This window comes from Lonchura striata, chromosome 20 (assembly GCF_050655825.1).
Source record: "Lonchura striata isolate lonStrDom1 chromosome 20, ASM5065582v1, whole genome shotgun sequence".
NCBI classification, from domain to species: domain Eukaryota; kingdom Metazoa; phylum Chordata; class Aves; order Passeriformes; family Estrildidae; genus Lonchura; species Lonchura striata.
Window position 1 is genome coordinate 9386924 of NC_140722.1, and position 21779 is coordinate 9408702.

Consider the following 21779-nt stretch of genomic DNA (forward strand, 5'->3'; position numbering starts at 1 on the left):
CAAGTGCTGGAAAAAGCTGAGGAATGGATGAGCTGGAGACTGAGCTCTACCCCAAGCAGCTCCTTGACTCTTGGTAAATCTGGGCAGAGATCTGGCTTTGCAAGAACCAGATCTCCCTTCCTCTCCCTCAGCCAACAACACTCACCACCAAGTACAGCTTTTAACAGCAAAAAATAAGAAGCAGAATTTACACTTTCATTGAGGTTTGGATGGAGAACACCCTCAGGCACAGGGCGGGGTTCTTGGTGTTGTTCTCTGCAAGGCCAGGAGCTCATCTCTGACCCCTGTGGTCCCTTCCAGCTCTGGATGTTCTGTGGTTTATGGCTTTATGCTGTGGGAAGAGCTGAGCTGAGGACAGGCTGGGTTACCCTTGACTGAGCTGCAGGTCAGACAGGGTCCTTTGTTTTGGGTGAGAATCCAGCTGAAATCCCTCTCCCCACAGCCACAGCAGGCACAAAGCCTTTCCCCTGCTCCAAATGCCTCTGTGCCCAGGGCTGGAGACAGCTTCAGCAGGTGGGACAGAGCCCGACTGCAGAAAGAACAAAGCTGTGTTGGGCCTGTCCTAGGCTGACTGTATGATGCCTTTATCCCCAGTCATCTGCCCTGTTTATGTTGAATAATAAATTCTACACCTTTAAGACTTGTTCCAAGAGTGAACAAGAAGCGTGGAGTTTGTTTTCAAGAGCTGCACTCCCTCCTCCACATTCCTGCTCCTGGGCTGTGTTGTCTGCAGACAGACAACGAGACAGAGCTCTCCTTTGCTTTTTCTAGTTAGTTTTAGCTAGCTGAGGCAAAGAAGTTCCCTGGACTGTGGTTTTTCCCCTTTCTCTGGACCTGCTCTGGACTGAACACCAGGAGAGCAGCAGCAGCTCTGGGCCTGGCTCGTGGCATTTCCAGCACTGAGGGATGGATCAGAGACTGAGTGAGCCCAGCTGCAACCCAGGGGATTTTTCCGAGTTTGTGTCTCTCTTGGAGTGGCAAGAAGTTTTATTGTTTAATATTGTTTAAGTTTGCTTTCTTAATAAACAGTTTTTTTTCCACTTTTCTCCAGAGAGGTATCTTTCCTGAACTGGTTGTGGGGAGGGGCCGATTGAATCTGCTTTCATAAAGGAACCCTTTTGGGGGTTCTTTCCCCAAATTTGCCCTGAACCAGAACAGGCCCTTGTGGTGCCCTGCTCCAAAGCTTGAGACTTGCCCTGATGAAGGCTCTGCCTGAAGCTGAGCAGTTGCCATGTCTGTTTTCCCAGGCTTTTCATGAGAAGTTAGACTCTAAATGTCTTTCTTTTTAAAAATTATCTCTTCCTTTTTTTTTTTTTTTTTTTTCTTCTCCAGGAAGGTTTGTTAAGTATTTAAAGAGCAGTCACTGGGCTCCAATCCCTCTCTGGGTACTCTGGAATATCATTGCAGAGTACAACAATGTGTGTCCAGAGAAGGATGCCTCTCACCCTGCAATGCTTTATAGGGAAGGTGGCTACTCTCCATAGTTAGAGCTCTTTTTTTTTTTTTTTTTTTTTTTTTTTAATGAAAAGGATCTCCAGCAGCAGCTGGTGTGGGTGTAACCTTTGATATCCGCTCAGAAGAGAGACTCAGACTGGCAGTAAAGAAGGCTCTGCCAGAAAAAACTCCAGCTTGCTTTCCCACTCATTTTGCTGTGCTTCCCCTCAGCTATTTTTGTGGGTATTTATGCAAAAGCAAATTTCTCCTTCCTTCAACAGGAGAATCTCCTTCGGACACATCCCAGGCTGGAGCCCTGATTGTGCATTTGTGGCTTCACGCCGTGGCTGCCCTGTGGATCTCTGTGGCAGCAGATCTCATCCCTGTCCCTTTGCAGAGTCAGTCGGTTATTCCCACCCCTGGTCTTCACTCCCCAGCCCCTGCCCAGGGCAGTCTGAAGCACCAGACCTTACCCATCAGCCTTCTCCTTTGCTGAGGAGAACCACGGAGCTGAGCTGGGAGGGATGGAGGGTAGAATCCAGCAGCAACAGATGTAGGAGGGAAAGTTGCCCCATCTCTGTGGTGAGGATGGTTTGTGAGGTGGGGAGGCTGAAGGAGGGAGAGAAGAGGACAAAGGGAACCCGTCGGAGCAAATCCAGAGGAGGCCACAGAGATCACAAAACGGGCTGGAGCATCTCAGCTGCAGAGACAGGCTGAGAGAGCAGGGGGTGTTCAGCCTGGAGAAGGCTCTGGGGAGACCTCAGAGCCCCTTCCAGTGCCTAAAGGGGCTCCAGAGGGCTGGAGAGGGGCTTTGGCCAAGGGTCTGGAGTGACAGGACAAGGGGGAACAGCTTCAACCTGCCAGAGGTGAGCTTACAATGGATAGTGGGAAGGAATTCTGCCCTGTGAGGGTGGTGAGGCCCTGGCACAGGTTGCTCAGAGAAGCTGTGGCTGCCCCATCCCTGGAAATGTTCAAGGCCAGGTTGAAAAAAACCTGGTCTAGTGTAAGATGTCCCTGCCCATGGCAGGGGGTTGGAATGAAGCATCCTTTAAGATTCTGTCCCACCCAAAGCAATCTATGATTCTGTGGTTCTGTGAGATGGGATGTGGGAAGAGCAGCCCATAAGCCCAAAGTCCTGGTGCTGTGTGAGGAACAGAGATGGACTGTAAGAAAGTAGAGCATGTGCTGTGTGATGCTGATGGATGTTTGGCACAGGGTTCTTTTGGGCCCCTTCTTGTCATGTCTGAGTTGCTGCCTTCCTCTTTTGAGTGGCCCACAGTGGCTGCATGCATTTGCCCTGTTGCATATTTAGACTGGGGATTCATGACACCCTTGCTCAAAATGTGGCAGCAGAAGTACCAAGGTTACAGCTCCTTTTGAAAGGGGGACTTTTAGGATTTTTCCAAGCAAAGGAATTGCTATTAGACTGAGTGCTGTTAAATCAAAGAGGCCCATGGCTCACAAACTCCCTTTGTTCCTGCTTTCAGCACTCTGAAGCCTGGATAGATTGCACGACAGAATGAAATAATCAATAAATAGAGCAACATGTTTTTGTATCTTGGCAACAATGATGCTGCTGAACCATGTAAACTGATTTGCTCTCTCTCCCTCAGTGCAGAGATCCCCTCTGGCTGCAGGGAAGGAGGGATGCCAGCTCTCCACAGCCCTGGGGGACACAGAGAGGCTTCTCTCATCTCAAGGTTTGTGCTTCAGCAACCCCTAAACTGTCCTTGCCTTGGAAAGTGCACAGTGATATCCTACCCCAGCTGGGATCACCTTCACCCCACAACACATCTGCCATGTTCAGATTCACAGAATCTCACAGTCCTAGAATGGTTTGGGTTGGAAGGGACCTCAAAGGTCATCTAGTTCCAGCCCCTTGCCACAAGCAGGAATCTCGGGAATTTGGTCTTCCTGGGGCTGAACTGCTGGAAGGGCCTTGGAGAGGAAATCATATCCTGTTCAACCAGCCCACTCTTGCAGCAAAAGGGGTTTTTCCTCCAGTCTGTGTTTTTTCTGAGGGAGGATGTAGCTCCAGTGCTGATGGAGTCTCCTGCTGCCAGCAGTGGTCAGGGAGACATCGCTGCTTCCCTCCCCTCTGGGCCTGAAGCCAGGCAGGAAGGATTGGAGCCTGGAGCAGCACCAGCACTGCCAAACAGCACATTATCAGTATAGTGAAGTGAAGAATGATCCTTCAAGAAACCAAGCAGGAAACTTGATTTTTCCAAGGAAACCACTGAAAGAATCAGCATCTTCCCGTAGACTGGTTTTGGCTGCATTAGATCTCTGTTTTCCTGGCCACAAAGAGGAGCCCAGGCAGAGCCTGAGGTGGCTCTGTCCATTCAATAAACATCAGTTTCTCTGTGTGTTTCCAGCCTGGCATGTGCAGTGAATGCTCCAAGAACAGCTCATGTCATGCTGATTTCATTCAGTGACGAGGAATAAAAACAGAAGCTCTGTAGTCAACATGAAATTAAGATTAATGGCTCTTCAGGTTGATTTCCTCTGTGTGAAACAAGCCCCATATTACAATTTGGCTATTTAATATTTGCTCATTGTTAGTCATTAATAGCAACTTCTGCACATGCACAGGTCATTTGCTCACATATTTTGGAGTTTCCCTCATCTCAGCCTTGCACTGCTCTTTGTTTAACCACAGAGGAAATCACAGAATCACAGGATGGATTGTGCTGGAAGGGACCTTAAATGTCATCTATCCCACCTTCATTTCTGGAGATAATCACCTGCCTCCAGGGACAGAAAATGAGCCCAGCCCCTGGTGCTGGTGTTTACCCTTGTCCCTCTGTTCCAGAGGTGACTGGGAGGTGACAATGGAAAGCCAGCCAGGGCTCTCCCTGTGGTTTGCTTTGGCATCTGCACCGGGGTTTAATCTGCATGTGCTTGGCTGGAAAATGCCTTCATCTTCTGGTGAGTGTCAGCATGCCACTGAGCCCTTCTGCCTGGGGCTATCCCCCAGGAACTGTGGGGGATGAGCTCAAGACCAGGCTGGATGAGGCTCTGAGTATCCTGGTGAGTGGAAGGTGTCCCTGCCCATGGCAGGGGGATGAAGCTGGATGATCTTTAAGGTCCTTTCCAACCCAAACCATTCTGTGATTCTGTGGTTCTGTGATTCTGTGTGTCAGAATCTGAGGTATTGATGATTCCAAGATTGTAGAAAGTCTCTTTCTGCCCTTTTGCCAAAGCAGAAGCCATAATTGGTCTGTGCTGGTTTCAATGTTGTTTATTCTGTTTATCTCTCACATGTTCTGCTGCCCTGCCCAGCTCTGTCCTGCAGGGCAGCGTGTGGGGCTCTGCCCTCAGTGGGATGTTACAAACATTAAATACCAGAAACTCCCTGGGCTGCATTTACAAGAACGTGCCAATATCTGTCACCTACGTTGGACAGTGTGTCCCCAGCCTGAACCAACAGAAAAATGCCAACACCACAGTGAAACACGGAGGGCATGAAGAAGGAGAAAAAGGACAAGGCACACCCAATTTCCTCCATCTTGTCCCCTTTGAACCCCTAATCTAGAATCCTAAAATTTTACTTTTGCACCCTTGCCACACTTAAATATTACTCATATCAAACACTCAGAGCTGGTAATCCATCCTGTAAGATTGGAAACTCTTTTCCATGGACAGAGATCACAGACAGTGTCTGTGGGGGCTCTGTCCAGGGGGGTTCCTGACCCCTGCCAGGGTCCCAGACCTTCCAGGGCAGCCAGAGGGAAGCCTTGGATTCTCACACTGTGATTCTGTGGTTCTGTGGTTCTGTGGTTCTGTGATTGATTCTGTGGTTCTGTGAGCCAGTGGCTCTGACCATCCCCATCCATCACGAAATGGTGGCCATCAACTTCACATCCCAGCTCCTGGCCAGCCTGGATGAAGGAGCTGAGCTGGGTGTGGCCACAGCATGAAGGATCCCCCTGAATCCATCACATGGATAAGGGAAATTTAATTACATCCGTAGGATTTCCATCAATGCTGAGCAGCAGCAGGTTGAGTCTCAGGGGAGATTTTTCATTGCGTTGAAATCTGACTTTGTTAATTACCAGTCTCTGATCTCATTTGAGGGTTAAGTTTATGAAATGGAATCCTTATTTCTCTGATTTCCTTATTCAGCTGGTTTATTGAGTCTTGTACAGGGGATGATTTGGACCTTAGAAACTCCCAAGGTGTCTCACATTTCTGTCATGAGCTGTGCAGGAGAAGCATTGGAGCAAGGGGAGGTGATGGAGATGTGCAGAAGTCCTGGTGAAAGACAGAGAAAGAAAACATCTCAGGAAAACTGAAAATGAGGACAAAGCTCTGGCTGTCAAATTCTAGCTTATTTTACCCCCAAAGGGAACTTCCCCTTCCCATGTGGGATGCTGATGGCAGCACCCAGAGCCCCCACCCCACCCAGCCAGGGAACATTTAGCAGAGCGACACCAGCCTTTGGTGCACCCCAGGCTGTTCACTGCCTCATGGGGAAAGATTGCCATCCTCTCTTTACCCAGGAAGCTCCAGACTTGGCTGTAGGCAGTAAGTAGAGTGCCTGGTTTTTATCTACACATCAAATTTACTTTCTTTTTTAAAGAGAAAATAGCCACTGAACAGCCCTTGAAGCTTGGGGCTAGTGTCTAATTCCACTTGAAGAGCTTTGTTAGATAATTGCAGTATTTTTCTGAGAGAAAATAGAACAATCAAGGCCTGTAATTAAAAGCCATTCAGGCAGCTTTTATCCTTCTCTCTGCATCTTCACTTACCAAACACAAATGCCAACAAGGACTCACGGCACTATTTACAGTCACTATTCTTGGCCTTTGCCTTTAAATTAACTCCTCTTCCTCACTTCCAGGCAAAAGGAGGAGGAGGGAGGGAAATGTGGCTTGTGGCTTTTCAACTGGTGTTTCTTTGGAAAGATTTATTTTTTTTTAAAGATGTCTGATATAATGGAATCATAGAATCATTAAGTTTAGAGAAGGTCAATGAGTCCAACTATCGACTCAGCCACACCACCAGGTTCACCACTAACCCAAATGAAATGCCACATGAACAGGTTTTGAACACTGCCCTGGGAAGCCTCTTCCAGGGCTTGACCATCCTTTTGGTGAAAAAATATTTCCTAATATCTAATCAAACCTCCCCTGGCACAACTTGAGGCCATTTCCTCTCATCCTGTCACTTCATGATGACAAGCCTGGAGTTCCTCTGGAAGCCTCAGACCTGCCACAGAATAAGAGTTTATCACCCCAAAACTGCCTCCAGGAAAAACCTCAGCTGCAGTGGTGGTGTGGATGGGACAAGACCCACACACATGCCCTGGGCATGGACAGGGAGCTGCCAGGGCCATGTCCCACAGCCCACAGAGAATCCTCAGGATCTCCTGACTCACTGTGAGAGGGAATCCAGCCTGGGAAGTCCCCTTGCCTTCAGCAGCAGGTGGGAATGTCAAACCTTGATGTGCTGCGACCCTCTGAAGGCACCAAACTGGGCTTGTTCCTCCCAGAATTGGCAGTAAGCCCAGAGGGTCATTATTACCTTGGGTTTATGGTGGGACTGTCAGTGGCTCATCAGCACCCAGGGGCTCCCAGCAGTCCCAAGGAAACAAAGTGAGTGCTACACATGTCAGGTTATACAGAGAAGGGACAAGTTCTATTTCTTGGCTTGATTTGAACCCTATCTTCTGGATACCCTTCTGCTTCTCATCTTTTACAGTCCAATTTTTTCCTTATCCATCTTTAATTTTTATTTTCATATTTTCCTCACATCAAGACGCTTCTGAGAGCCAGGCCGTCAACTCTCAGTGGGATATTATTTCTTTTCTCACCCAAAAATCGTGACCAGCCTTAGGGAGGCAGTGTAGGACTGTCTAAGACCCAGGGAATTAGAGCTTTTTGAGAGAACAAGCTGCAGCACAGCTCGGATGAGGACAATTGATCCCAACAGCCAATATTACAGCAGCACGAAGACTTAAAAAGCAACAACTGCTTCCGATCCCCCGCCTTTGCTCAGCTGCCAGCGTTGAAAGCCTGCAGTGGGAATATGAGCCCTAATTGCTGTTCTGGGGCAGGAAATGGCTCGCAGGGATGATGGAGCAGAGTCCTCCAGGGCTGTGTCCTCACGGGTGTGACAAAAGGAAGGCGATTCCTCCCCGGAGCAGGAACCTGCTGCAGTGGGCAGCAGCAGCAGGAAGGCTCCAGCTCCTGCCGTGTCCGGGAGCTGCGTGGCTGCCCCGCACCTTTGCACCATTGACACAGCACACGCTGTCCCTGAAGGAAATCTCCCCGGCTTTCAGGCTGAGCTGGTTTCCCTGCTCAGTGCACGGCTAGGAAGGGGTTAGGAGGAGGAGGGAACCCTGGGGGTTCCTAATTCAGCCTCCTGCGACCCTGCAGACCTCACACGGGATGCTTGCTTTAGGAGGGGATTTATTCAGTGAATGGTTCATGGGGTTTATTTCCCCGCTTCCAGTCTTCAGGATGCAGCTGATGTGGGCTGGTGAGACAAGCCAGCCCCAGCCGTGGGAGGAAATCCGAAGGAACGGGCGGGGTTTCCCTGGGGGGATCCCGTGCTTGGAGTGGGCAAGCATCTCCCTGGAGGGGTTTTCTGCTTTCCCAGAAGAAACCGAAGCAGCCTGGCTTCTGCCGCTGTGCTCCGAGGGTCTGCCCAGGCACGGGAAGCCCGAATTTGCTGGCTGCCCGCAGGAGCAGGGTGCCGGGCTGTGTGTGAGGCTGAAGAGGCTGCGGGGGATGCAGCGATGCTGAGCTGAAAGCAGCGAGTGCCGCTTAGCGCCGCCGGGCTGAAGCTCACCCGGAGCCTCTCCCGAGCACGGCCGGACACCTCGGCCGGTGCAAATCCTTCTCCCCTTGGAGCCTGGCACCCACGCGAGGGGCCAAGACTCGTGTCAGGTGTTTGACGTGGAGAAAATCGTGGATACAGCAGGATGCTGCCACAAGGAGATGCTGAGATGGGGCTGCTCGTGCTCAGAAGGGTCAGGGGATACAAGCAAAGTCTATAAGTGCCTGTGGAGGGTTCAGAGAGGAGGAAACCAGACTCTCCAGCAACAGGAGACACGAAGTGAAACATAGAAAATTCCATTAAAATAGGAAGGAAATTCACTGTTAGAGTGGTGAACTACCCGACTGTCCACAGTAGCTGTAGTATCTCCATCCTTGGAGACATTCAAACCCAAGTGGACACGGTGCTGGGAAATTTGACCCTGCTTTGATTCTGTGACTGTCACGTCTTGTGATTTAACAGAAAAAGCTCCAGCAATATCACATGTCGTGTCTGAAGTGGGTAACTCACACTGAAAAGCCCATTTCCATGCAAAAAAATACAGTCATTTTTCTACTTAATAAAATACATTGCCTCTCCTAGAGCCCCAATGCCAATGAACAGCAATGTTTCAGCTGATTGGGCAGCTTGTGTGAGAGGTGACATAATTTGGGCCAGTTTTCTCACTCAGAGAGGTTTTTCCACCTGGGAAGCCCATTGCCAGCAGGTGGCAACCATGCTAAAGCAAAATTCCTGGAGAAGTTTTGCCTGGAAGAATGTGTTCTCCTTCATTGTTCTCCCACAGTTAGCACCTTAAATATGGAGAAGGCAACAGCGTGATCTTGTATCCACACATCTGTTTTTAGTTTTCTGTAAATGAAACCGGCATCCCGAGGTATTGAGGGTGGTCAGTTTTGGTGTAGGGGTGCTCAGGGCACTGAATTGCTCGGAGCAGTCTCACCTGGGGTCTCCACCCACACCCACCCATTGCTCCGAGAACCCATTTAAGCTGAGAACTGCAGTCTCCTCTCCTTTTGTGCTACCTGTCCTGCACTTTCCTGGGGAAATTGAGCAGGTAAGAGCGGAGCTTGCTACCTGGGGTCGGGGGAAAGCTTAAAGGAAATATTTTAGCTAAGATGACCTTCCTAAAACCAGTATAATACAAACGTCAAAGGGCTAAAGGGTGTGAGAATGAGTTTTCCAAGCTTTCAATATGGAGTTTCTGACCTCCAGACTCCAGTCAAGTCCTGGTTTTGTTCAAGTATTTTGACTATTTATCTGTGAAAGAAGAATCTTTATATCTGCAGTGCTCATTAGAGTTTTTCTTATGGTTTACAAAGCATCTTAGTTTTGTTACAAACCTATTGTGTTTTATTTTATAATGGGCAAAATGCAATATATATGTAGCAAAGATATGGCACAAGTGGCATGAATTTTCCCTTGTGAAAGAAGGACCAGTCTCTTTTATTTCCCCCATGAGGTTTATTTCATTACTCACTCTTAAATAAATATGTATTTGACACATAACAGGAACAACTAGCTCAAAATAATTTCTATCACAAACTCTCACAGTTGTTATAGTATTTGTATGGTGTGCTGTTTAGCTTTTTTTTTTTTTTTTTTTTTGAGACCGAAATCTTCCTTTTGGTCTAAATTTAACAAGTCAGAAAAGAGGAAATTTGTGGTGGGGTGGAAGATGGACATCCTTCAAAATCAAAAAGAAAGCCATAACACACAGGAACATAAATGCACATTGAAAATAGTTTCTTTTCTCTTCCAAATACTCATCCTCTCTTTTATTGATGTTTCATTGAAAGTGCTCATTAGCTCTGCTGTATTAAACAATCCTCCCTAATAATGCAGTGATACAGAACTGAGCTTTGCACTCGTCTGGAAATTGTCTCCAGCCTGAGCTTGCTGTACAGCAGATGGCAATAAAAGACCACTCTGTGGCAGAAAAGCACCCCTGAAAAGGAAATGCTCTGTTCTTAATAATTCAGAGGGTGAAATTAAAAATCAGGGTCTAGAAATGCAACTCTGAGACTTGGTAGGAGCAAAGAGAGGAAATACAAGAGTTGCAAGTGGACAGGACAAACCCTGTTGCTGATGAGGATTACAAACAGCGCACACGACGTTACATATAAACAAAAGAAAGGACATTTGTGCATTCATTGGCCACTCCTCCAGTCTGCAAAGTTGCCCCTGAAAAGCCCCAGAAAGTCAGGGACCTGCCAGCCCCAACCCCCTGTTCAAGAAGTTCTGCATTCCAGCAACTTCCGGAAACTTTTCCGAAAACTGTCATCCAGGAAAGCATACAAGAAAGGATTCAAGCATGAATTGGCATAGCTTAGGCTGGTGATGAAGTAGGATATCCCAATGACCATGGAGGTTTGGGGTAAGTCAGTGGTCAAAGCCACAATGGTGGCCAGGTGGAAGGGGGTCCAACAGAAGAGGAACACAGCCAGGACTATGAAGACCATAACGGTGACTTTCTTCTTGGCTTTGTCCAGGGCTCTGGCATTGGAGTTCAAGTGCATGTTCCTCAGCTTGTAGAGCATCATGGTGTAGAGGATGCAGATGGTGGATACTGGAATGGCAAAGCCAAGGATGAGGGTGTAGATCCTGCTGGCTTTGAACCAAAACCTCTCAGGCTTGGGGAAACTGAGACCACAACTCTTGATCTCCAGGTCGTCAGTGTAGACATTGGCAAAGATGATGAAAGGGAGGACTATGATGGTGACCAGGATCCAGATGCACAGGCTGACAATCCTGGCTGCTCGGTACGTGCGGTGGGGCATCCTCTTGGACCTGACTGTAGCCAGTACCACCAGGTACCTGTCTATGCTCATCACTGTCAGGAAATAAATGCTGGAGAAGATATTGTAGTGGTCTATGGACAAGATGACCTTGCAGAGGATTTCTCCAAAGGGCCAGTAGCGGAGGAGATGCTCTGCAATATTGATGGGCAAGACAAGGGTGAACAAGTCATCAGCGATAGCGAGGTTCAGGATGAACATGTTGGTCACAGTCTTCATCTTGGGGGCCTTGAGGATCACATAGATGACAGCAGTGTTGCCTGTGAGTCCCACAGCACAGATCACAGAGTAGATCACAGGCAGGACAACGTAGAAATCAGCTGCCTGCTCCTGGAGGGTGAAGTTGAACCTCATGCTGTTTTCCGGGTAGCAGCTGTTGCCTGCGTTGCTGCAGGAGCTGTTCAGATCATCCCAAAAGGAGATGTTTCCCATGTTTATTGATCACAGACCACCCTCAGATGCCACTGAAAGCCTTTCTAGCCCAGCAATGTGAGAGATTCTTTGTTTGGTTGGAATTTTTTCCCCCTTCCTGTGTGAAGCAGCTGTTACCTCATTTAGATGCAGCTTATTTTCAAAGGGGAGCTCTGAGGCTTCATGGACCACCTAATTTACCTCTTTCCCCTGTTAGATTTTGAAGTGATGAGGGGAGAAAAAAATGTTTGGAAGACATAAGGCTCCATGAACCAAGAAAACAAGAGAATAATGACTTTCTAAATAAGTCAAGGAACTTTTCTTTCCAAGAGTATTCTGGTGAGCTTTGGCTTTCCTTTGCTGGGGGAGTTGAGCGGCTCCCGTTCAGCTGTCTGCTGTGAGAGTTCTTCAGGGGCTGGCCAGGAACAAGGAGGCAGAAGGGGGAATTTCGTGCCTGGCTGGCTGTTCACAGCCCTTGGAGGACCTGAGGGACGGCTGCTGTTTCTCTGGCACAGCGCTCGCTTGCCGGGCAGGAGCAGAAGCGTTCCAGTGGTTAATTAGCGCCTGCCTTTGTGTCGGAGTTCAGGCTCTTCACGGGCTGAGATTTCACAGACAATGAAGACGTTTCTGACACTGCTACTCCCCATCCCAGGGTCCCCTAGCAAAAGAAAGAGGTGGGGGGGAAATAGTTCAGGGAGTATTTCTGAAATTAGCGTTAAAGGGCATTACCCTGCAATCAAAGTACACCTTTAAGCAAGGGTGGGCTATGAACTTACTCACTGTGAAAACCATCCTTAGTACAAACAACTGGCAGCACCCCAAATTTGGCACAGACGGACAGACAAACCAGTAAATCTCAGAAGTTCAGGATTAACCAGGGAAGAGGGAGAAAAGTACCCTGAAAGCAAATCCACTTTAGAGCCACAGCAAGAATCATTCCATCTGTAGTAGTTACCACATCCATCACTATTGTCTGACCCATACTTCCAAGAATTCCTCCGCAGGGAATGAGCAAACAACTGACCCCTACCCCCACCGTAAAGATCAAAGGTTTGGCGACCAGTCCCAGGCTCTGCAAAGAGAAGTGCCTCACTTCTCTTGCCTTTTGTTGTCGCACAGCAGTCAAATGAGTGGGACTGCCGGCACTGGGGACAGAGGGCTGAAGTGTCCCTTACCTGGGGAGCGGCTCTGCTGCCTCCTCCAGCACCTGCTGCTTGCACTGGTGAGCCTCTTCCCTCTAATCCGAGTTGGAGGAGGGTCTCTGGGTTGCTGACGTACTGGGATTTGCAATCAGATCAACACGATGCTTCTGTGTGTGCGCGTTGTGTGTCTGACCAATTAGCACTTGCTCAGATCAGGCAAGGGGGGAAACAAGGGTTTTCTCTCTGCAGGATTATTAAAATAGTCAATACGGTGGATGTTTCCTTCAGGAATGAGGGAGTTGTTGAGGGACAGGCAAGCACCCAGGACTGGCTGAGTGAGGGATGCGTGAAACGGTGGGAAGCAGGGGGTTAAACTGCTTCAGTAGGGAACAGTGGCTGGCTTTAACAAAAGGAGTAGGAGGAGGGTAAGCAACATTACACTGTGCAAAATAAACAAATAAATAGACGTACCTCTCCAGATCTGTGCTGTTTTCGGCTGCTCTGAGGGAGTTTGGCTGGGTTTCTCCAGCTGGGTCTCTGATCCGGCTTTGGAAATTCAGAGAAATCCTTCAGCTGTGCATCAGGAGGTGCAGGAGTCCTGTGAAGCTTGTCAGAAATCCACCCCAGGTAATAGAGCAACAATGTAAGATTACTTTACCAGCATGTCCCTGAAGCAAAAAAAAAAAAAAAAAAAAAAAAAAAAAAAAAAAAAAAAAATCAAGAGTATTTTGAGTCTCCTTTAGTCTTTTAAATGTTGCCTGACCTTTCTTTCAAGATAAGGCAAAGGAAAACACAAGCATCCATCACTGCCATACCTGGCTGAGTGCATTTAACCAGGAGAGCCAGCCCATAGATCTGTAGCCAAGAACTGTGTTTGACTTTGCTCCTCTTCTTTGGATGTTTTTATATTCTTCTGGCAAGGTTATTGTGCACCAGTAGCTAGGTGTGAGTAAAACATTTCATTGCACTTTTTAAGGCCATGGCTATAACTGACTTTTCAGCAGATGGGAATTTTTTTTATGTCCGAGGTACAACTCTTCAAGATGTTTTCTCTGCCTTGGCCAAAATTTAACCAGATATTTGGCTTAAGGAAAACGAAACAGGAATTGTATTGTCCAATTATATTGCATAGGAATGATATAGATTATACTTCTTCAGATGAAACACCCCTGGAACTTTCTTCTTGCCTGTTCTGGGAAAGCTGGTGTGGTTTATAAGGAGTTGTAAATGAAGCAAGGTAGGTCTGCAGGGGGAATGTGGTTTCCAGGTATTGCTGTTGTCCTTTTTCAGAGAAAACCATACAGGAAGGCAGAAAAATTCAGAAGAATGTGATGTTATATTTGCTGATCTGTAACTATTCCCAGAGACAAAAGGGTTTTAAAGTATTTTTCATCCACAATTCTTTATATTTTTTCAGCATCAAGTATATCTCTGGTCTGTGGAATAGCTTAAAAGCTGTTCTTTCTCTTCCCCAACTATATTGTCTTGGAATTGGCATCATGCTGCCATGGGCAGGGGTTGTGTGCCTGGCTGCTGTGTGTTTTAGGGGCTGGGAGCTGAGGGGGCTGCAGGAGCCGTGGTGCTGATCATGCTCCCCTGTGCTTTACCCTCTGCCTTACTCCTCATTATCCATAGTAAACATGCTGTCCGTGCTTTGGTTAGGATGTGCTTGATTAAAACAACCTGTCAGAGATGAGATGGAGACTAATTAAAGCTCATTGCCTGGTGTGGTAGAGGGGCTTTTGTTTATATGCCCCAAACAAATTATTGGCACCTGCTTTTGGAGCTCCTTGCCTGGTTCTCCAATGAAACATTTTTGCTGTGGGGAGAGCAATTGCCAACAGATCTAAATTCATGTAGAACACTGATTTGCAGTAGAAACTGTTCTACCAACAGAGAAAATATTTTCTCTGTGTGTGTGTCTCTGGGCCCAACCAGGGCCAGAGGCTGTGCACAGGGGAGAGAGATCCATGCATATTGGTGTGATGGGGAGTGCTCAGAGAAAAGGCTGAGACAATGTTTCATTCTTGTTATCTTCTCTGGCTGGGCATCCCTTGATTATAAATGTTACAGTGGCATAAAGCCCTGGAAATCAAGCACTGGTTTGGTGCTGCTACAAAGGGCACGAGCTGTGTTTTCCCTGCTTGGATCTACTTTTGTGCCAACAGCTCCATCATCAGCACAGTGTAAAAAGGACAGAGATTTTATTCCTGGCAAATCCATGCCATGGAGATGGACTTTGCCTCTTGAAGCCCATGTTCACACTGTGCAGCTTGGGTCAGCTGTGCAAACAAAGAAAAGGCAGCTTTCAGGGAGGGGGAAGTCCCTGCCAATGCTAAATCAGAGGTGCTTTATTGCCTTCATAAAGCTGATGTGCTGCTGGCTCCAGACAAAGGCCATGCACCATTTTGGGGTTATGGAGAACCTGTTTTGTTGGGCTCCTGCTGCTGTCAAGGAGTCAAGTTCATCTCAAGGACACAGATATACAATCAATAATCTGTTTACCAAAACAAAATGTTCTCGGCTGGCTGTCTTGCAGTCACTGGTTATTAAGGTGATTTATTTGTATGAAGTGCTCAGGCTTTCAAAAGCATTACAGGTTAATAATAGAATCAAGGAGTAGTTTGGGTTGGAAGGGACTGTTAAAGGTCATTTAGTCCAACCCCCCTGCAATGAGCAGGGACATTGTCAACCAGATCAGATTGCTCAGAACTGAGCCATCCCACCTGGCCTCAAATGCTCCCAGGGATGGAGCATCTACCACCTCTCTGTGTAACCTGTGGTAGTGCTCACCATCCTCATTGTAAAAAAAACCCCTTCTTTTTTATAGCTAATTTAAATCCACCCTCCTTCTGTTTAAAGCCATCCCTCCTTGTCCTACCACAACACGACCTGCTGTCCTGAGAAATGTCCAGACCTGATCATGCCAAAAGGGCAGTAGTTACCTCTGGCAAGCTAAGTGTGCCTGATCAGGCTACTTGTAGGGTAACATTCACCCACAAGCTGGAAAGTCCTCCTGCTTTCCCCCAAAACCTCCCCAGTCTGATTGAACCAGGCTGGCTTAGAGAGGTGATGGTGCTCACCTTGTAAGACACCTCAGGGAACCAGCAAGAACTGCAGGTGGTGAGGGGTGACTGCAGGGCAAATGTCTCTGTGGGTAAACTGGTGAATTGTGGGCAAAGAAAGGTGCTTTTAAGCGGTGATAATTGTCATGGATCCAGGGGCTGGTGACACATCCTGCCTGCCAGAAGGCAAAGGGGTACAGGAAGTGATTGAAGGAAAATGGGAGTAAGGAGTCCATAAAGGGCCTGTTTTTGTCAGGGATATCAATAACTGCCTGTCTCTGCAGGGGAGCAATCGACACAAACACCGTGTTAGCAATTTCCTCAGACCAGCTGTGATGGGGAATAAAAGCTGCAGCCCTGGGAGCTGCTGGGTGGCTGGCTGAAGCTGTTTGCTCCTTGCAAGCCAGGAAAGAGGTTGAGAGGCTCCTGCAATGGGCTAACCCTCCTTCCCAGCACTTCTTGGAGATCCTGGCTCTTCTACCACAACTCCCCCAGCCCTGTGGCACTGTCTGGGGCCACCCAGAGGTGCCACCAGCCATTGAGGGCAGCAAGTGGCATTGTAAGAGGTTGCCTGGCTTGCAGCAGGAGCTGTGCTGTCAAATGTGTTAATTAAGAGAGCTCTGGTAAAGTACTCATGACAGTGGGAGCAAGGACACGGTGCCAATCTTGCTTGCAATTAATACATATCTGTGAGAATTTAGAGTGCAGAGGGAACGCTGCTTTAAACACATTAATTTTCTCTCCCATTCCCTGCTGGTCTGGCTTCAAGCAGCCTTGCTCCAGAGAGAAATTGAAATCTGCTTACATTCCAGGATGCTTTTATTCTTCAGCATTTATTTCTGTTTTTCTCCAGGGCTGCAAGTGAATGTGTACGTTGGTTGGTTTGCTGCCCTGAGCCAGCTCAGTCTGTTGAAAGCAGAGCCCTTTGGAAGAGGGAGGTTTCTGGAAGGGGACTCTCCCCTTTTTCAGTGCTGCTCATCACCTTTGTGGGGTGTGAGCAGCTTGGGGAATGGCCTGGGGCTTCTCTTGTGTCAGTGCTGCCACAAGGAGTGGGGAAGAACTGTCCCGTGGCTCTGACTGTGCCAGAGATGCTGCTGCCTCATCCTCCTTAACTCTGGAAGCAGGACAAGCTAATCTGCTGTGTCAATCTATGGGCCAATTAGTCATCTGGACTTGGAGCTTTTCTGCTTTTCTATCTCAGAGTTCTTCCATCAACCCATATGAGTGGCAGCTTTTGAGTAGTTTGCCTGTGGGACCTGTGAGGGCAAAGCCTTGGATGTGATGGGACCTGGTGCTGCAGTACTCAGGGGTACAGCTAATTACTTCCTTTTGGAGTTCTCTTGACCACGGAGATGTTAACAGGGCTCTGTTTCCTGCTGCTTGCCTTTATCAGATGTGCACAGAGTGTGTGCAAGAAGGTTCTTCAGCACAACTGAAGATTAAGACATGAGGAGGAATCCTAGTTTGAAAGGATGAGAGCAAAACCAAAATAAAAGGATGTTTTTTGTCCAAAGTTAGCATGAGCTGGTAGGTAGGAATCAGCTCTTCCCTGGATCCCTGTCCTTCCTGTGCTGCTGGCAGATGAGGGTGTCCTGCAGTTCCATGATCCATCAGCATTCCTGGCAGGAATATACATTATTTAATTCCTATTAAGCTGGTTGTAACACAGCTGCTAAGAGCCCTTGGTGTTTGCCATGTCCAAGTGAGATGCGTTGTCACTTTGACTTTTTGAATGCTATCTGAACTGCCACTTGTGAAGAGTCGCCCTTTCTGTGATTGCTTGACCTGCTTGGAAAAGCTTTGAGCCTTTACAAACAGCAGCACTGCAATAGGGCTGTAATGCATCCTTGGGAAAACAGCTGGGAGCCCTTCAGGGATCTCACCAGGGAGCAGGCTCTGTGCAATATATTCCAATATCTCTAAGCAACAGCTTAATGTGCTGCCTTGTCTGCTTAAGTAGCAGAGCTCCTCTGGCCTAAAAGCCTCCTCACAGAGGGTTATAGAGTGCAAATTGTTGCTGAACGAATTTGCTGCTTTGTTCACTCTGGTTTCCCTTCCCTTTTGTGTTATGACAGTGAAATGACTCATCTTCACCTTAGTATCATGTTTTAGAGAAATGGTCTAATATTTTGTACGATGTTCATTGTGAAAAACCCCAAACCAACATAACAGATGAAATCTGTCTCCTGCTACAACGTTTTCCAGTGCAATTACACAGAGCTAGTACCTTCCTCCACCCTCTTTTGGCCAATAGACATTGTGGACTAAAAAGTTTACAATACCATCAACTATTGTAAGGAAAAAAGGAAAAAGCAGAAGGCCTGGTTTGAGCTTAGCAAAACTTGATTTTAGCTTTGGACTGCAATAATTCATTACAGCTCTGTTTTACAGTTAATACCAGCCTGACCTACTTAAATAGGACATCACAATTCTTGTGGTCATGTATGTGCTCATGAAAATTCAGTGCTAAGAGCATGAGCCATGTTGGTTTTGTCAGCGTGATGGAGAAAAATGTAAGCTGGATAACTAAGGTGAATCGAGTAGGAAATGGTGTGCTATAAAACTCATAAAAAGAATTTAAAATGCAAAATGTAAAAGGAAAAGGGAAGGGATTACTGCAAGGGTGAGGTTTATGACTGGTGCTCTCTGCTCATCTGCACCCCATGGTCATGGCCATAGTTGGGAGTGTTTGAGCAAGTGAGGGAGGGGCTGGATTCAGTGTGGGCCCCAGAAACAGCCAAAAGAGCAGTGACAGTCAGGAGCACCTGGCTCTTCTCTCTTTAAAAATTAATTAGAGCCCCAAAGCAAAGCCCGAAAATTTAATTCCCTGGGGATTGACTCTGTGAGGTCTTTGACTGGGGATTTCACAGTGTGCTGGGTAAATAAAGTCCCCGTCAAAAATCATATTGATGCACATTATAGATGACCACACCAAAGTTTTGGATGCTTGTGGAAGAGAAGAAAAATCAAAGAAATAAAGGTACACATCTGTGTTCTCCACAGGGAATAATTTCTGAAGTGCAGAACTCACCAGGCTATGCAGGGCCTCCTGCCAAGGGGAACTATTTCAGACAAATGCTGACTGCGTGGGAGAAGCTGTTTTGTGTTGGAGGGCCGAGTTATGACTGAAGTTTTTCACTTCTAATACTTGGTAATATCAGTGTCATTTTATCAGTAAGGAGAACACTCAGGCTCTGAGACATCTCCATCTCCACCTGCTTCACAACTCCACTTGAAGGCAGATGAAAATTATTTCCTTGTAAATGACCTGTTTACACCAAATTCTGCAAACTCTTACTGAGGCTCCTTGCCATAAAGTTGATTTTCTATTTATTTTTTCCATTTTTTTAATAAGAAGAACTGCTTTCTTCTTGCAAATGTTAAGTAAATTTTTTCCCCACCTGGGATGTCTGGAGGTGCAAATCCTGTACAGAAACACTTCCCAACTGCATCAATAACCTTTTTGTACTGCTCAGTGAGTCCTAGAAAACTGCAGAGCAGTTTTGTGCCTCTGCAGGTTACTTGGCAATCAATTCTCCCTCTCTGATAAATCCTAATTTACAGGGAGGATGTGATGAACTCCCTCCTCTGCAATCAGGAGCTGGCAGTGTCCATTCTTCTGTGGGTTTATGGATTCAGCAGAATAATATCATAGGAACAAAGGTGTTCTGCAGCATACCTGCTTGGTTTGCACCTCATTTTATGGGGCAGACAGCAACCTTCTGCAGCCCTGAAAAGGGCAGGGAATTTTCTGGACTGGGAAGAAAAGCATCCATGAGAGAGGCAGAATATGATGCTGTTACCCATGGCTGGTGTTCCCACCTCTGTTGTCAGATTTCCCTTCCTTGCCCACCCTGAGTAATGGGTGGTTTGTAGTGATGTTGTCCATATTGAAATCGGTCAAGGAATTTCTGGATTTATTTCCAGCATGAAAACAAACCCTGTTTTGCTGGTTGTATGAGGGAAAAATTATTTCAGGCAGAGAAAGACAAAAAAGAGGTGAGAGACCAGTGAATTTTTTCCATGTGGCTGCAGGGAGGGAGAACAATTGTGGTGTGGAGATGTGTTGTTAATGTGAAAGCAACAAAAGCGACTCAAAGACTGAGTGAGCATCACTTGAGCTGCACCTCTGTCAGTAAGGGCTGGATAACTTCTGCTCCTTCCCCTGCCTGAGGCACCTGTGTGGGGCTGGTTGCCCCTGTTTACCTTTCTTAGAAAACAGTTGGCTTCTCAGGCTCTCCTGGGCATTCAAGTGAGTCCAGGAGATGTGGGGGTGAGCTGGTAAGTGGGTTTGGATGCTCTTGGCTGTTAGGTGTTGCTATGTTTCCTGGTGTTCATCTCCAAAGCAATCCCTGGCATGCTGCTTTTGTGGAAGGCAGAACAGCTCAAGAGAAAAATGTGCTTGAAATTACCTGTTCTGGGGAAATGCAATCACTGTGAATTTTCTGCTAGGAATTCCTTGTGAACAAAGATGGAGCTTGAATTAGGGATCTGCCCTTGTGGGGGTCCCTTACACTGACAGAGCTCTCTGTGCCTCTCCAGAGGGTTGTCACCCTACAGAAAAATGTCACTGCAGGAATCTCCTGGCAGGGCTGGGAGGGGAATTTGACATCACAACTGCATGACTGGGAAAATCGCAGAGGCAAATTCTCCTTTTCTGGCCAGGAAAGCCAAGGTGTCTGTCTGCTGTGTTCCACGAGTAGGAAATCAGTTGCTGAGGGATTTCTGCTGGGAGATTTGTGCTTTATGAAATTCATGCCAGGGGCAGAGAACTGGGGAACTGGAAACGATAGTGCTGTCTTCCTCCCCTCTGCTGCTTTAATTGTTTGTAATGATTTAATAAGCAGCAGTATTCTTCCCTGCAGCAAACACAGGCATGTGGCATTTTATTGCCTTTATTAGGGTCTCTGTTTGGAATTTCTTTGCTGTATTTCCTTCTTTGTAGGTTTGGTCCAAAACTCGGAGAAGTCAGTGTGAAACTGGACTTTGTGCTGTCAAAATTCCGAGTTTTGAGCCAGCACCAAATCCATGCAACTATATGGGAAGGAAATAATAAGGACAAATGACATGATTTAAACAAAGAAATGCTCTTGGCTTTGGCACTTTATGTGCACAAATGCACATCAGGAGAGGAAGAGCAAATCAGGTACAAGCTCCCAGTACTTGCAGAAGAATGAATGGAAATAACTTCCTGTTTAGACTGGAAATTAGGAGAAAATTTATACTCATCAGAAGGGTGTTGAACTGGAGCAGCTGCCTAGTGACAACAGACAGATGGAGAAGTGAAACCCCACATTAAAGGCTTTTAATGTGGAGGTTTTTGCATGTTGGGGTCTTTAGAAGCAGATCTTGTGAGTCCCATGGGCAACGCAGGTGGTTTCCCAGGGGAGCATCCCTGTCCTATGCCAGGGATCTGCTGCCCTGGTCCCACAGAGTGACCTGGGTTGTACCTGATGGCTCAGCAGAGCTTGGGGAAATGCCTCAATGTTTCTTGGATTTGAATGGCATTTGGGTCAAATCGAGTTTCTCCTCTGAGGGAGGGAGCCTTGAGTTCTCATGGGTTTTGCTTGAACATTTCTTTAATCTGCCCCCCACCCCAAAAACCCCCAGCAGATCCCCTGCTCCTCCCACTCTGTCTCCCACATCTCTGTGATCCTCAGAGCTTTTCCCTTACACTAGAAGAACTGGAAATTGGCTGGGTTTTGTTGCCTCTTGGCAACAAAATTGTCTCCTATTGTGCAGCTCAGGGGGAAAGAAATCTCTTCCTCCCTTCAGTTTGCTGCAACAAAGTGTTTTGTTCCTCCTTGTGAAGAACTGGGAAGAAACACTTCTTTTTAAGCTGAGGGAGCACAATTCAATTCCTTTATCATTTTGAGCAAAATAACCAAGTTATTTATGTTGAAAGTCACTCCAAAATTTTAAAGAGATCTTTTGAGAAAATATTTCTCTTGATGACTGATTACGAGTGGCTACGGGAAGAAACTCTTTGCCTTGAACCACTCAAGGCAATAATTTCTTTCCAAGGATTAGATGTAATTATATTTTCTGGGTGAAAAAAAAAAAAAAAAAAAAAAAAAAGTAGTAGTGGACCAAAGGAGATTCAAGCCCATCTCCACTTGCTGCCAATGACTGAATTAAATGCACAGGGC

At 47.1% G+C, this 21779-nt stretch overlaps 1 protein-coding gene across 3 annotated transcripts; it reads right to left on the reverse strand.

The window, feature by feature from the left end:
• Nucleotides 1-9959: 9959 nt before the first annotated feature.
• NPBWR2 (neuropeptides B and W receptor 2) lies at nucleotides 9960-13293 on the reverse strand. Of its 3 annotated transcripts, XM_085558201.1 has the most exons (3): nucleotides 13037-13293; nucleotides 12599-12808; nucleotides 9960-12081 (listed from the first exon to the last, which is right to left on the reverse strand). In XM_085558201.1, exon 3 carries the CDS (start codon nucleotides 11442-11444, stop codon nucleotides 10446-10448), a length of 999 nt encoding a protein of 332 aa, XP_085414327.1. In that variant the 5' UTR covers nucleotides 11445-12081; nucleotides 12599-12808; nucleotides 13037-13293; the 3' UTR covers nucleotides 9960-10445. The 3 variants fall into 3 exon arrangements, with proteins under 3 accessions (XP_085414327.1, XP_085414326.1, XP_085414328.1); XM_085558200.1 differs by having other exon boundaries at nucleotides 12599-13293; XM_085558202.1 differs by lacking the exons at nucleotides 12599-12808; nucleotides 13037-13293 and adding an exon at nucleotides 12204-12512.
• Nucleotides 13294-21779: the final 8486 nt, after the last annotated feature.